The 16,928-nt window shown below is 38.2% G+C and overlaps 1 protein-coding gene across 1 annotated transcript; it reads left to right on the plus strand.

The window, feature by feature from the left end:
* The first annotated feature begins 2,169 nt into the window (after window positions 1–2,169).
* LOC115690730 (kinesin-like protein KIN-UC) lies at window positions 2,170–16,129 on the plus strand. The gene is made up of 21 exons (XM_030617194.2): window positions 2,170–2,581; window positions 3,493–3,593; window positions 3,744–3,866; window positions 4,624–4,809; window positions 5,333–5,554; window positions 5,668–5,827; window positions 6,063–6,212; window positions 6,702–6,790; window positions 7,569–7,781; window positions 7,954–8,088; window positions 9,891–10,073; window positions 10,373–10,552; window positions 11,384–11,503; window positions 11,661–11,789; window positions 11,863–12,001; window positions 12,097–12,189; window positions 13,624–13,749; window positions 14,700–14,825; window positions 15,314–15,457; window positions 15,551–15,679; window positions 15,827–16,129. The coding sequence occupies exons 1-21, from the start codon at window positions 2,374–2,376 to the stop codon at window positions 15,991–15,993; spliced, it is 3,123 nt and encodes a 1,040-aa protein (XP_030473054.2). The 5' UTR covers window positions 2,170–2,373; the 3' UTR covers window positions 15,994–16,129.
* Window positions 16,130–16,928: the final 799 nt, after the last annotated feature.

Consider the following 16,928-nt stretch of genomic DNA (forward strand, 5'->3'; position numbering starts at 1 on the left):
ACCCAAAGGGTTTTGCATTTTCTCAAAAACTTTCCCCCAAAACAGAACCAAAAGCACTCACGGTGAATATTGATTGCTTTTAGTAGTTAGGATTTGAGTCTGGATAGGATAACAAGTTGTCATATCCAATATTTGGGAACGTCCTCCAGACCGGACAAATCCGGATACGTCCAGATAAAACGTCGGATAAAAAATCCGGAGTGGGATAAACCCAAATTGGATAAGAAATCTTTTAATAAAAAAAAAACTTAACAAAAGAGGAAGAAATTGTAGGCATGATGCAACTGGTCTTTGAAGTTGCTCACAGGCGTTTGCATCATCGGGTCTTTGAGATGCCCTCTGGTTGTTCCAAAGAAAGTTCTCTTGCTCTTGTTCTCTTGTTGAACTCATTGAAGCAGTGCTTGCACCACCTCAAACATTGGTGGCTGGAAATCGGGCTCCGCCTGCACCACCTCATTGATACGGTGATGAATATCGTAGTGGACAAAAATAGGACTCCGCCGCGACGCCAGAATTCTCACGGAGGACACTGAACGTCTCAAGGGAAGAGGGGGAAGATGCTGATGAAGAGACTGTAAATCTTCAGCATGGCCGACAAAGCGGACCTCAATCAATCCGGCGACGCAAAGACAATGCCGGTAGTCGCTTGAAATTCCCCTGCCCACTCTCTTTGCTGAAGTTTTTTTAAATTTTTGATTTGATTATTTTTATTTTTTTGAATAATCTAAACGCTAAGTGAGGATTTTGAAATTTTTATTTTTTATTTTTTCGGCGTAAAAATTTAAATTTATTTCAAGTGGGTGGCGTAGGTATTCTGCGAATTTTGTGAAATTTTGAAATTTTTGATTTTTTGCTTTTTAATTTTTTTATAAAATTTAAATTTGCTCAAATTAGGTGGCGCAGGTATTCTAAGACATTAATGAAGTTTTTAAATTTGATTTGATTATTTTTTTATTTTTTGTGGCATCTAAAAAATTAAATTTATTTGAGTGGGTGGCGTAGGTATTTAGCGTGGCAGTAACAAAAAAATTTAAATTTATTATTAAGATGGTAGCGGGTATTCGAGACATTATATGAAGTTTTAAATTTTTTGATTTTTGATTATTTTTATTTTTTGGCATCTAAAAGAAATTAAATTTCAACTCAAAGTGGGTGGCATAGGTATTCTAAAGAATTTTTGAAATTTTTGATTTTTATTGCTTCAAAAATTTAAATTTTTCTTTGAAAGTGGTGGCGGATTACAAGCCATGAAGTTTTGAAATTTTGATTTTTAACTTTTTCGATTTTCAGGATGAGCGTGTGTTTTGAAGAAGAGTTACTCCTCAGAAATGATTCTCATTTTTGTCTAGGAAATAGAAAACCTACTTTTTTTTTGTTGATTTTACGGATTGAATGGGATTCTGAAACAAGAGTTGTTCTAGAAAATAAAAAAATTTGCTTTTATCGGCGCCCTTTTTTATCGTGGCCACTGTGGGGGCGATGGCCACAGTTCCTAAATCTAAGGTCTTTTATTAACTTTGAATTAATCGAATTTTCTCATTTTTAATTTTAAAATTTAATAAAATGTTTAAAATTTTTAATCTTATCCTGAAATGTACTAAGCACTTGATGCGATTGTAAGTATTTAATATCTCATTTGATCCTATCATATTCCAACCATTATCTCAACGATCAAACACGATTATCTGATTTCAGATTAGTTTCCTTCTTAACCTCGCCCGCCCCCATCGAAAGCTCAAAAACAAGCATCTTCGCCGCGTGACGTGACGTGACGTGACGTGACGTGACCGATCAATCGCATCGCCCGTCGCGGGGGGTGCGGCTCACGTGCGATACAACTTAGCCGTCGCTAAACGATGGGAAAAGGCCGTCTTATTGATGGGCTTGATTGCACCAAAAAGCTTCGTCGTCCGTGCATCCCGCGACCTGACGTGTCGGGCGAGAGCAACGTCGGTTCCGATTTGTGGGGATCCACGTCGTACCAGCCGACACGACTGTGTACCTCGTTGTCTGTCCCAAAAGCAGTCACCTTTTTCAAATTTTCAAACCCGAAAAAAACCAAATGAACTAATAAATGCCGCAACGCCATGATCGATCGGTCGGTCGTCGTCGTCGCTGAAACTCCATACAAAAATCCTGCCGTCCCTCCACGCGCACAGCGACAACCTCTCTCTCTCTCTCTCTCTCTCTCTCTCTCTCTCTGTCGTCGTGCCGGCCTCAATCTCTCTGCGACCGGTTCAAATCGTTGAAGAGAGCTTCGACAGCACTGTCGCGCACTAACCCAGTCTTCGCCTCCGTCTCCGTCCTCGGCATTTCGCATTCCGCGAGATGAGCGTGTGCTGAAGGGAAGGCGTCCGGGCGATCACGGAAGCGATGGCCACGAGCTTCGGTTCGAGGGCGCCCCACAATCAGAGGGCGAGCAACGGCGCTCATGGCTCTTCTTCTTCGTCGGCGTCGGCGCCGGCGGCGAGAAGTAACGGCAATGCAAGCCAGGGACAGAGCAATCGCCCCAAGGCACCGGGCTCCAGGCGCTCCGTCACCCCTAACTCCCGAGCGCACACCAATGCCGGCGCCGACGGAGGTTAGTTTTCCTCCCTCTGAGATTTGAGCAAAATGCATTTTCGGCTCCTGGGTTGACTTGGGTGGGACGGGTCGGTTCTCTGACCTCGGTGGGAACTGAGTTTCGCTTGAGCTCGACTTGATCAAGCGTTTCGTGACTCGAGTTCGGCTTCGGGTCAACTCCGAAGAAATTTTTGATTTGAAGCTGGAGCTCGAAGTCGAAGCTGAAATGCCGTTTCCGCAGTAGAAAGAAAGAATGAAGCTGGTCCTATGCTACCATGTAACTGTAGTTGAGATATGGAAAAGAATAAAGCTGACAACTTGAGTGATTTCATGGCTATTTAGTACTGCTCTTTAAACTCAGCTTCAAAAAGAGTGCATACACATCGAGTCATGTTGTCTATTGACTTTACTTCTTTAGGTTGGCATCACATTCTTTTATCAGCCGTGAAGTTGTTTCCAAATGTTTTCAAATCTAAATTTGAAAGTAGGAATTGCGACCGCAAAATGATTTTGCTGATTAAAGCTCGCTTTTTTATCGTAATTTCCATGATTAAGTGATTATTCAGGTGCTCATGGCAATAATCCATTAATTAAATAACTTTGTGCAACAAATAGTTTGTGATGCTTGGAACATCAGTTTTTATGATTTGGGGCACCGATTCAAGCTGGAGATCCCTTAGCCACCACGTATTCTCTCCCGCTACATTTTTTGCCTTACTTGGACCATGAAGCTGCTGAAAATAATATCGAGGTCATCAAACATTTGCATTTCAATTAGTCCGTGCACATATTATCAATGAGTTTGATTTCGTTTCATTCGATTATGAAGTTTGACGAACAATATAATCTCCTGCAGTTGAGAGATTGATGCATTTTGTCTGTTGCCTTTATCTTCTCAAGTTCTCAAGTTAAAGCTTGTTGGAATTACAGATTCAGGCAGGGTTAGAGTCGCTGTCAGACTTAGACCAAGAAACTCAGAGGATCTACTCTTGGACGCTGACTATGCTGATTGCGTCGAATTGCAGCCTGAGGTTGGTTATCTCTATTTAAAACCCAGACATATGGCTTTTCTGAGTTGGCACTGAATATCTGTACTGCAGTCTTACCACATGAACATAATGTTTTGCAAGGAACATCGGTACAGCCTTTGAGCTAAGTTAAATTTTTGTGCTTTCATGTAGATGAAGCGGTTAAAGTTGAGAAAAAACAATTGGAATTCTGAATCATATAGATTTGATGAAGTCTTCACGGATACTGCCTCCCAAAGACGTGTTTATGAAGTGGTAGCAAAACCTGTTGTTGAGGTAAGTAACTTAAGTGTATGAGCATCTTCACTGTTATGTATATGCAAATTGAAAGTGTGTACCTGGCACTAGCCTTCTGTCACAGGAACTCTATTATGGGATAACTTTATTTGTTGTTTCATTTTATAACGTCGGTGTAGAGCAATTTTGGTGGAGGGGTTTGTCTCAGAATTTGTCAGTGACCAAGTTAATATGGCCCACTATTTGAGTCTCCAATAAATATTTCATCATATGCATATCCAACTTATATATATAAACTATGTAATCTATAGGTGAGGGGTTGATAATCTCTGTTTACATAGGAAAAAGAGTGATGGACGTATTAACTCATAATTAACTTGCCAATAACATGATCCCCCAATCCTTTGGAATCATCTTCAAGAAAGACTCACAGAAAACTCTAAATAGACTTGGACCCTATGCTTCATAAAAAGCATAGTTTTATCGCTAGAGCAGAGCAGAACCAGCACAAGTATATAACCGGGTGTCATTTACTAAGTTTGAATTAAATCTAAGATGTTCTTACACTTTCCATGCTGGATTACTATGCCATTCAAAAAATTGAGTATCAGATTTTGAAATTTTGGATGACAAGAGTGCGCTTGGAAGTTATAACTTTTTGGGACTATATAGTGGTCTAAGTGTGCTATCGGAATTTTTTCTCTCTCTTCTTTTCTTTTCTTTTTTTTTTTGTGTGGGGGGGGGGGGGGGATAATGGAAGGCTTAGATCTGTCAGTGATTTTTGCTTTTCCTGCAGAGTGTTTTGAGTGGCTACAACGGGACTATCATGGCTTATGGTCAAACTGGCACTGGCAAGACGTACACAGTTGGGCGACTAGGCAAAGATGATGCATCAGAGCGTGGTATAGTGGTTAGAGCTTTAGAGGACATCATTTCTAATATTTCTCATGCTTCCGGTAGCGTGGAAGTATCCTATCTGCAGGTAATTAAGTTGACATGTGATGCAGTAACTGTCATGTTTTTTTTGGCTAGAACAGAGCTTACTGCCTAGCAAGAAAAACTGATTTATCAGCAATGTGCCATCTTATTTAAGTTTATAAGCTAGATGGATTTTGGAAGTTTTTTTTTTTTGGTAAGGCGGATTTTGGAAGTTTTTAGTCTACTTAATCAAATAACTATTCTACTCTTGATTGACCAAGGTCAGCCTTATGAGGCTTAATGGCTTATGTCTTGGAACTCTATTTCTTGTGATTATTTAAAGCACAAACTTGTGATATGAACTGCTTTAAATGCCAGCCACATTAATATGCTTTGTACTGAAACTAAGGTCCTGTCACCCAGTATATCATACACGAATAGCTTCTGTCTGTTTCTTGTCTTTCTGCATGCGTCTCTGGTTGATTACGCAATACTTGGTCAGGGCTTATTCTTGATGAAATAGACACAGAGGTTTTAATTGTAAAGTACCTCCACTAATTTCTTTTTTTTTTACTATTGCTTCTCAGTTATATATGGAATCCATACAAGATTTGCTTTCCCCAGAAAAGATTAACATTCCCATTACCGAGGACCCCAAAACTGGGGAATTGGCACTGCCTGGAGCCACAGTAGTTAATGTTCATGGTGTCGATCATTTTCAAGAGTTGTTGCAAGTTGGTGAGGCAAATCGTCATGCAGCTAATACAAAGCTAAATACTGAATCTTCACGCAGTCATTCGATTCTCATGGTGGGCATTTTCTATCGGTTTTATAGAATCATTGTACCTTAATTTCTAGAGGACCTTTTTGGTTCTTTTAATTGACGTGATGTTAACACTGAAGGAATGATTTTTAATCCTAGGTCAATGTTCGAAGATATGTTGATGGTCAAGATAAAGATGAGACCAATCTCCAGGACAGGGATCAGACTAATTTACCTCGTAGCAAGCCCATTCCTATAGTTCGCAAAAGCAAATTGCTAATCGTGGATCTTGCTGGATCAGAAAGACTAGATAAATCTGGTTTGTGACTATCCTATAATATGTTCTTGGAAGCCACTATTTCCTGATCCTTTGGCGACACTCACATTTGATACTGAACATATCTTTTATTCATTGTTATAGAGTTGTTTCCTGAAGTTTCCATGGCAAATCCACTGTGTTGCAAGTTCTACACTTTTCCTACTTTTTATGTTTGTCCTTAGGAATTTGGGTGTCCTGAAAAAGTACTTTATGTATTTTATTGTTATTGATGCAGGCAGTGAGGGCCATTTGCTTGAAGAGGCTAAGTTTATTAATCTTTCTCTCACTTCTCTCGGCAAATGCATAAATGCCTTGGCTGAGAACAGTGCACATATACCTTTCAGGGACTCTAAGCTGACAAGATTGCTTCGTGATTCATTTGGAGGTGCATGAATACAACTTTCAGCTATCCATTCTTAACTTAATACTAGCTTCCTAGAGATTGAAAAGAACTTTGAAAACTTTGTTTGTGACACTGACCTTCTAGTTACTAAATCAATATTCAAATCATTTAATTTAGTGCATTGTCTTACTTCAATCTTCAAATATTAAATATGCATTTACTGCCAGACTTAGTTGCGAGACATACCATATCCTTCAATCTTCAAATATGTACGTACATATTTTTTACATTTATCTCTATACATCACTGGTTGTGAATGTAACAACAGCTTCTCGGTGCTTTTCTATGTGCAAAATAATAGCTTCATCCGATTACATGCTATCATTCTTTCATTACTGTTTTTTTTTTTATTTTTTTAAGATTCGAGTGTGCTATGAACATCCTAGATGAATGATTCAGTTAAGAATTGGTTATTCAAGAATATCTCTGCAAACCTTCTTTCTCAGCTTGTCGATAGTTTTTATGTGATAGGTTCAGCAAGGACCTCGCTTATCATAACAATTGGGCCATCTGCACGACATTATGCTGAGACCACTAGCACGATTATGTTTGGGCAGCGGGTGAGATAGATAAGAGTTCATTATGCAAAAATACTGCAAATCATTGTGCACACATTGGTAGTAGACAATCAATAGCTTCTGAAGTTGAATTCCGATATTTATTACGATAATGAGTTCATCGTCACACCTGTATCGCAATGAGTTCCTCTATTGGACGGAGAACAATCAGAACCGCATTACTTAAAGTTTAAGGTTTTCTTTTCCTATTTGTGAATCCTGGTTTCATTTCAGATGAGAAGATGTTCATTGTGTCAACTTTAAGTTTGGTTGAATTAATTAGAAGATACAAATATCACTCTGTATACGTCTAAGAAGATGATGATTATGGTCTAACTACTCTTATCCGCCAAACAGAGCTGATTTCTGAGAATATTTCTTTTGGTTTTTACCTTTGTTGAGAAGATCATGACAGCAGCTGTAAAACAACATAACTACAAGTGACTTATATAAAATGATAAGAATGGTCCACTGATGGTTGTCGAAGATGTGCTGAAGGAATGCTGCTCTAGAAAGTCAAGCTGAAACTGGAAAGTGCTGAAGAAAAGAGGGAAAGAAAAGAATCCACTAGAGAATAACATAAACACATGGATATCCTTTTTGTGTGTGTGTGAGTGCAGGTGGGCATATTCATGCACATGGTGTTGAGTATATGCATGCCGACTGCACGTATGTCTCTGTATTAATGCAAGTGGATTTGTGTATGTGTGTATACATACATCATCTGCCAATCTTTTTTATTATAATGCCATGGAAGCTTGATTATGAGTTGCTTTTGCAGGCAATGAAAATTGTTAATATGATGAAACTCAAAGAAGAATTTGATTATGAAAGTTTAAGCCGTAAGTTGGAGAGTCAGGTAGACCACCTTACTGCAGAAGTGGAGAGGCTCGAAAAGTTGAGAGAGAATGATAAGGGCAAACTGGAGAGACAGCTTAAGGAGTGTGAAGACTCTTTTTCCAGGGCAGAAAAAAGTCTAATGAAAAGGTCCGAGGTAGTTGACTCTAATGCTAGTGTTACAGCTTCATTTAATATAATGACACCTTTTTATCACTGGTTCAGATTAGTTTCCTATCTCCTTGTCCGGTTTGTCTGGTGGAATAAATACAGTTTTCTTATACTTTCTTGAAATGTTTTTTCGGTGATGCTTCTTCATTTTCTTCCAGTTCTTAGAAAAGGAAAATGATCGTCTGGAGTCAGAGATGAAAGACATTTTATTTGAATTAAACCGCCAAAAAGATGAGAACGGTCTGATGCATAACAAGATTTCAGAGCACCAAGCAAATATAAATTACATCCAGGTACCTCCTTCATTCAAATGCTTTACTTCTCTGAAGACATTTCCTCTTTCCTTACTATGTTGTTGGTGCCTTCTTACTGAACATTCCATATCATGGTAGTTCTCTTTAATAAAATACGGGACAATGTGGCAGCATGATAGGGACTTGCTATCAGTTTTTCTAAATTGACTGGCGTTATGCTCTGAGAAGTTAGTGTAATTTTCCTGCAAAATTAGTGTTAAGGCCATTAACTTTTGTTCTACCTGCAGTAAAACTCATAGGTTGAAAATGCTCAACTAACTTGTCTATGAAAGGCACAATTTCTCAATTTTTTATCATATTGAAACCAATTCAAGTTCTTATGTAACCTGCAGACCTACTTTCCTAAAGCAAACTTGCATGCAGCCAGAGCAGGTGCACCTGGTCACTGTTGGGAAAACTACTTGATTGGATGCTAAGGAGTTGGCTTTTGAATCACCATCTCAAGTGTTAATTTAAATGTCTCATGACTAAGACCTAGTGACCTATGCCTCCATATGTTCAAGAGAGGACCAACACAACCTGAACTTCTTTCCCCAGTAGGCATAGGCAATCTCTTTACCGGTGTAGTTACAACTAGTCTCCTTATGAGATTTTAAAGCTTAAAACTCACCATTATTCTCTTCTTGAAAGCTTGCACATTTCATCTATTCTTAATTGACAATATCAGCTCAGCGGGTTATGTTCGACCCCAGAGCATAGGCTTGATGTCAGGCCGCGCTCTTCCACATCTATACCCATACACTTTTGCCATTTAAAGCCCACCCAATCAACTGAAAAGTGACGCTTGGTGCAAAAGATAACAAAAAGGAAAAAAATGGATCTGGGCAGGCTAGGTAAGCTGAATTTTTGAAGGCCCAGGCCAGGCTTGTCCATCCCAAACTCTGTATCCTGGATTTGGCTATGCTCAATACTAAAGGCAAAAGCGCTAGACCAAGCTTAATAAGGTGATTGGCAGGTGTGTCAAACCTCGAGGTAGCCAACCCTACGGTGGAAGTGGATAGATTGGGCGAGCCCCATTTAACCTGATTTGACTGTTCAATCCAGCTCCAGTAGCCAGCTTGTGTGTTTTCCCATTAATTTATGTCTTTTTATGGTTTGCCGTGGGCATAGTGCTGAAAATATTGTCAATGATATGTGATAGAGGCTGGGTCTTGAAAATAACCCTTGTAATCCTGCTAATTATCGTAGTGAAGTCTGTATATTGAGAATCAGCGACCTATGTTTTTCTCCTCATGGAATGCCTTGTAGGTTGTAATACTTCTATAGGTAATGGTTTCGGTTGCTGAGATAAAAAATGAATAATGTGGTCACAATGCTAATTCCTCATCCTGAAACCCATTCTTTCAAGGGTTAGTGTCCTAATGTTTAAGTAAGTGTGGAAGTAGGAAAAGATATAACACGAAAAGAGCAAACCCCGACATGAAATTTTAGAATGTTTGCTTTTCTTGATTTTATAGAATTATACAAAGGCATATGCAAACCATTAACTCTTCCGTATAAAAGTGAGACTAACCAATGAAGTCACTTGTGTTGTTACCTTTGTTTGGGTTATCTTGCTAGACCATCGTATGGCTTGGCCAGCACAACAGTAAGTTAAACCATATGGATGTCCAGAAGGAAGCTTGACAGCTGTCTTTCCCATTTTACATGCATGTGCATCATGATATTTTGTTCTATTACATTTATTAGACATCCTTGGACTTGGTATCAAACATAAACGGTTACATGCAACTTACTGTAATTCAGCCCGTTACTATAAACAAATTCTTTGTGGCTCTTAGGAGCAGCAGCGTCTAGAAGCATCTACTTATCAGAGCATACTAGCAGATACCACACAGATGTATGAGAAGAAAATAGCAGAGTTGATTAGGCAATCAGAAGAGGACCGTTCCTGTGCCATGAATGCCGAGGAACAATTAGACCGTATGAAGGAGCTTTTGAGTGATCATCAGACAACTATTCAGGTTGGTGAAGAAAAAAACGTACTATTGGCAGTATCTTTAATTAGGCATGCCCTGTCATGATTTTTAGAATGCATAGAAGCAACGCGATGAATTGAGATATTAGGATCTCCTGTATGATACTAGAACGTATACTATAATTTCACATCCAGTTATCTCAGAAACTAATATTGCGAAATTTGCTTTTTTTTTTTTTTTGAAATTTGCTAATTTGCTATGCTTATTTTGGATAGTCTTTTTTTATTTTTAATTATTTGTAACTTTTGCAACATTCTGAAGGCAGTTTTTTTCCCCAATATTAGCAACATGAGATGGAACATTGTTCTTATCAGAAGACACTTGATGAAACTACTCAGATGTATGAGAAGAAAATTGCTGACCTAATGAAGCAATTAGAGGACAAACATGGCCGTTTTGAAGCCGTTGAAGAGCAACTCAATTTGGCGAAGAAGCTTTTAAGTGATTCTCAGAGCTCCATGCAGGTTTATTTCTTGACTAGCCTTTTCCTTTATAGCGGCACTTAAATGAGTCGAGTGGAAATAGAGGAGCACTACTTCAATAATTTGCGCTTAATGTAACAATTTTGAGTAATGTCCCTTTAGTTAGTAATTTGCCTTGGGATGTCCAAAATACAAAGTTCTGCAGATTACACTCTCCAATAAATAAAAATTCTAAAGATTTAATATTCTAAGTTTTTGTTAAATAGTATATGGTGTTTTGTTATAAGATACTCTCTCTCTCTCTCTCTCTCTCTCTATAAGATTTACATTTTCAAGTTATTGAAAAATATTTAAAAGAGTACAGGATAATAATTTGGCACCCGACAAGGCTTTAAAACATGCACAATAGACCTTGTTGTTATTTTGAAGGCATCTTATATGTAGCTGAACCAGTTCCTGAAGAGAACTCATTAGCATATCTTCAGTCATAAATATTCTGTTGGTTCTCCATATTGGCATCTTCAAGTATTCTGTCATGCCTGAACTAGGAGGGAAAGTATTGAGAGGGGATTTGCTACTTGAGTCTTGACAAGTACCTGGAAAAATATGTATTTTTCAACTTTATTTAATAGATCGGTTTATATTTGAACTAGGATATCTCTGTGAAGTTTCATAATTGCATTTTCCTTTACAGTCTACTGTTACTTCATCATCAGATATGCATAATGATTCTATCTTAGCTTGATGTTGTATATCAAATTGATTCTCTTGGAAATGATGTTGCTGATATTTAAGTCTTGTTAATTAAGGGGGAAATTTTTAATCTTTCATGGACCATTTTCATTATAGCTCTGTTGTTATTTTCATGTTTAGGGGCAAAAAGAGATCAACGAACTCAACATGAAGTTAGAAGAGATGCACAAGCTTCATGAGGAAGGTGCAGATGAACTTCAATTCAGAAAAGCGGGATACGAAGCTCTTTTACATGAGAAGGTGTGGTGGACAAATTTCCTAACAAAATTTCCCTATTCAAGTATTACTTTAGTGCAATTTGAGCCAACCCATGACGGCACAAATAATCACATGCAAGATAATTCCCAGTGGAGTTAAAGACTTAAACTGATTTGTTACATGCTTATTGCAATGAAAGGTAAAGTTAACGGAAGACCTTCATACGATGAGGGAAAGACTTCTACAAGAAGAAAAGCAGAGGAAGAATATTGAGGATGAGCTAATTAAGGTAAAGAAGCTTGTAGCTGATAACGAGAAAGATCAAAAGGTAAGTTGAGTTGGAATTCATAGAGAAAGGACACTCTTTCGGTTCTGGACTAATATGGGCAACGATTATACAGGAGAAGCAACTAGACATGAAAGAAAATGTTGGTAAAGGGTCTTCACCAAATTGTTCTATGGGGGTTCTCCATAAATCAAACCCATTTAAGGAGACACAATCAAGTCAGAGGACCACGATTGCGAAAATATGTGAAGAAGGCAAGATAGATCCCAATATATCTCACAGCTTAGACCTGTAATTTTCTGTTAATCTCAAGGATGACCGCAACTTACAATTTGTTTCTTTGATGAAGTTGGTATGGAAAAAATATTAGCATTATTAGCATCTGAAGATATCGATGTCCAAATTCATGCCGTGAAAGTGGTGGCTAATCTTGCTGCTGAAGGTATGTAAAGTATTGCCAATAGTTTCTAACTTTCAGTGATTGCATGCGTCAGTCCTACCTGTCTAGCACTAGTGGCACCCTCACTTGGGATTGCGCAAGTTCTTTTTGAAGATTGGGCAACATTTTATTTTCTCAATAGGGCTTGTAATGATAATTGCTGAGGAAAGAAGGCATTATAATGACTGAAACATTCTTCTTTTGTTGACTTTCCTAAGTGAATACGAAGATAGTGCTGTGGTTGAGTGGTAACTGGTAAGTCAAGGATGAGAGTAAAGGAGAGGAAGTGGTCTAACAATCACTTAATGATGTTTGGGACTTGTCTATCTTAATGACTTGTTAAGTTAAATGTGGTTAAAAGAATGTGAAAATATGGAGGCTGTCCATCCTATTGTAAGTAGAAACTGAATACTTGGGAGATTTGCTACATGAAGATATTTGTATTTGCTAGGAACATGAAGATTTATGTTGGTCAGTTATTAACGTTGGAATTTCATTTTTCTTTTTTATTGTTGAATGGGATTACATATCCTATAAATATATTGTTACGTCATTAGGGAACCATTTCATGCAAAGCTTTTCTTAATATGATAAGGAAAAAATATTAAGGAGTAGCAATGGGACACTTGATAAATGTTTTATTAAATGTTCTTTGGAAACTTAAATTTGACTGTATGAAGTGACTTTATTAAATTGTGTAAGTCTTCCATTTTGGAAGTGTCTTGGATAGTGTTATTTTCATTTTACTCAACTAGTGCCCTAGGGTATTTGTTAACAAGATCCATATGATAAATCTAAATAGTTTGCAAAGTCTAAATCTTTCAAAAAAGTTATGCAGGATAACAACATTTAGGAGGTAACCTGACTAATAAATTTTATCAACATGGAGATACGTACATGGGGATTGTCAGTGGCTCAACTAATCATAATACTATCAATATGACAGCACAGTTATGACCAGATTTCTTTCCTCGTCAAAATTCTTGATCACTGCACGAGTTGTTTCATGGTTTCTGCATGATTTTATAGTTAAAGTAATGCTCAATATTAAGAAACTCCTCATATTTCTAGATCTATAAGTAAATTTTGCCGGGTTCCTTTGTCAGTTGGTTTTGTCTTTTCTCGTTTGTATTTCTTGAGAATTTTCCTTTTCTTATGTGATTTTCAACAGCATGGCCAAGTCTGTCCTTCCAGTAAGTCTTCATGTCCACTAAACTGACATGGTGGTGGATCTAAAATTCCAGAGCATATGAATTTGGTTATGAGGGAAAGGAGTCTAACCTATATTCTTAGAAATTCCCAAGAATTGCATCCATCGCTATCGTTTTCCAAATTGGGAGTACACAAATTTTTACTATCTAATCTGCTAGACCATCTAGCATGCTAGGTGATGTACCTGATTTGATGCTCTGACCTCAATGTTATTTGTACTTCCAGACATTCATCAAGAAAAAATTGTGGAAGAAGGAGGCTTGGATGCACTGCTTATGTTGTTGCAGTCATCACGAAATGCAACTGTGCTTAGAGTGGCCTCTGGTGCCATTGCCAATTTGGCAATGAACGGTATTTCAAGTCCTTCACATATTTTTATTTTAACATTGTGGCTTCTACTTAACATGTTGCTAATTGAGTCTTTTTTTTTAACAAGTATCAAGTCTTATGCAGTTTCTTTGATTGAAATGGTGCTTTATCATTGCTGGTAAAAGCTTGCAGAAGACAATGTAGTGATCTACTGTTATTGACTCTATGCAGTAAAAGTTTTACACAAAAAGTTTGATTGAAATGGTGCTTTATCATTTTCCTGAACTTGCTACGGATTTTCTGTGAGATAACTGGTTAAAAAAATTCAGAACACCTTACTCAGTGAAGTAGAACTAGCTTATACACGATGAAGATTTTAAGAGCAAAGAACTAACGATAGCTGATATTAACATTCGCTTTGAATTTCGGTAGAGCTAAAAGTTTGTACTTTGCTTCCCGAAGCAGTATTCAAAGGGTAACAGACAGAAATGTCTTTGACTTATGACATCAAAGTGCCATGTACATTCCATTCTATGCTCTATCGGGGTTCTCACTTATCACGTTCTCACTGGGTACAGCCACTTACTAGTCAAAAGATAGGAAAATACTTTTTAGAAGCTTGAAAGCCATCGTGTAGACTTTCTGACACATCATGCTTTGACCTGTGTATTTTGCATTTTGAGAGTAACAATGATAATCATGACCATCTTAGTCGAGAAAATTGGGGAATAATCTTTACATTGTACTATGTATTTTTTCTAATTTCTTTCTGATTTTTTTTGAATTTTTTTTATCACTTCTGAGATATAGTTGAATTTGGAATCAGATAGTGTTAGCAGTTTTAACTGAAGCCATCGAACCGGTTTGTTCAACCTTTCCAGATTTGAAAGATTGGTGCAAATTGTCCATCCCACTGGAGTAGTGTTCCAATGGCATTTCATTATTCAACTCATTATCTCACTAACTCCAACTCATGTGCTTGTCCATGTTAGAGTTGAACCAAGGCTTGATAATGAGCAAAGGAGGCGCTCGGTTACTTGCAAATGTAGCATCTACAACAGACGATCCGCAGACTCAAAGAATGGTGGCTGGTGCAATTGCTAACTTATGTGGAAATGGTGAGCTGAAGTTATCTTTGACACTAGTCCAATGCTTTAGTCTATCATGTGCTCTCCACTACACCACATCGGTAGAGAGTGTCGTGCCAAAACATATTTCTTTTTTCGTAGTCACTCTCTGGTGCTATTTCTTGCCCCTTTCTTTCAAATAAAACAAGAAACTTTTTGGATCAAGTAATTTTTAACATATATGCCAGAAACTAGAAAAGAGTTTTTAATTTAGTTTTCTGAAAGCTCCAACATAGTCTTTGTAATTCAATTATGTTGGCTTCTTCATCCTCTCTAGTTTATCTTCCTGTGGTGAGAAACCCAGTTATTTGGTCTAACCTGTACAACCTCGTTTGAGGGACATGAATTGAGTAGAACCGGGTTTTTAATCACACGTATATATGATTTTTATATATGATATAGGAACTACATGTTGCTTCTGCTTTCTCTGTGCTGATGTTTATTTAGTGGACTGATGCCCTGAAGTTTGCATGTGACAGAAAAATTGCATGTGATGTTGAAGGAAGATGGAGGCCTGGAAGCACTTCTGGGAATGGTTAGATCAGGGATTAATGATGTCACGGCACAGATTGCTAGAGGATTCGCTAATTTTGCCAAATGTGAATCCCGAGCGGTTATTCAAGGTTAGTCATTTCTTCTCTTCAGGATGTCACTTGATAACACTTGGTAAACCAATGGCCTTTTATTCTTTCAAAATCTGAGTCGACTTCCTGTAGGACATCGGAAAGGCCGTTCACTTCTCATGGAAGATGGTGCCCTTGAGTGGTTGCTTGCAAACTCCGACTGCGCTTCTACTTCAATCAAGCGCCATATCGAGCTCGCTCTGTGCCACTTGGCGCAAAACAGTAATCTATTCATCTTTCACGTGGACATTCAATGTCGCTTGAATAAATGATACGACAGACATTACTTTACTGGAACGAGTGTTTGGCAGGCATCATACTATTCTTGTTTTTTATATGTTTTTAATGGAGTCACGTTGCTTTTTTCAGAGGATAATTGGAGGGATTTCATGTCCAGTGGGGCAGTGAAACGAATACAAAGAATTTCAGTTGAATCCAGTAGAGAAGACATCCGGAACCTAGCGAAGAAAACTTTGAAGCTCTTCCCTACGCATCAAACCGACCTGTACCCTACCCATCAAACCGACTTGTACTGAGAGTAGCCACTTCCCAAATATATTACAGTGCGTATACTGTATATTGAGATGTACCTCCTGTTTATGTTCTTAGTAGAATTGTATTAAACTAGAAACCTCTTTCTCATTATATTGACAATGCATTTTCATAAGCTAAGATTACACGAGCCATGTTGTAGACTTCCAGTGCGTTTGCCTTACATGCTCGCGCTGTAAAGGACTTCAGATTTGAGAGGAAAGATCAAATTAGCGATTGTCGTCACACTCGGTACATACACATTTTTTATAAACGCATCTACTAAGAATAATCCTCTCAGGCTGCCAATTGTACTCTATTTGAGTAAAAATAGTTATTTCTCTCCTGGAGAAAACTCAATTCGTCTGAAGTTTCTTGTCTTCCTTTTGAATTTAGACCATTTAGCCTAGATATCTGATTTTGCAAAACAGCCTGCATATGACGAACTCGGTTCGCTGATTGATGCTTAACTTAATGGGATCTGATCCTGTAGAAATTGCAGAAACTTCTTTGCACAGATCTTTAATGCCGAAGAAATCTCCCAATTTTCATTGGTCATAAGTTTCAGAGTGTTATTTCAAGCATATGTGGACTCGTGCGTAGCATGAGTGAGCTGCTAGTACTCACAATTATGCTTTGTAGGAAGTGTATGGTTGTGGTGCTTGCAGCCAACCACCTGCTAGAGTGGTCACCCGCCTCATTAGAGCCGGTGTCCACCTCTAGCCGCCATCGCGCCAGCCTCGGCTCCTTGTCTCTGGCCGACACCACGAGCTGCATAGATGCTCTCTACCCCTAGTCATCTCTCTCTCTCTCTCTCTCTCTCTTAATACTTCTTCTGTTTGGTGGTATTGGAGGTCCATGACTTCATAACCAAGGTCGGTGATGGTGATCCAAATAGCGACTCCCATGATTCTTGTGAAGAGGGTGGTAGGTGATGGCA

This window comes from Syzygium oleosum, unplaced genomic scaffold (genome assembly GCF_021117445.2).
Source record: "Syzygium oleosum isolate NSW1041296 unplaced genomic scaffold, Sole_v2.1 Sole_v2.07, whole genome shotgun sequence".
Classification (NCBI taxonomy): Eukaryota; Viridiplantae; Streptophyta; class Magnoliopsida; order Myrtales; family Myrtaceae; genus Syzygium; species Syzygium oleosum.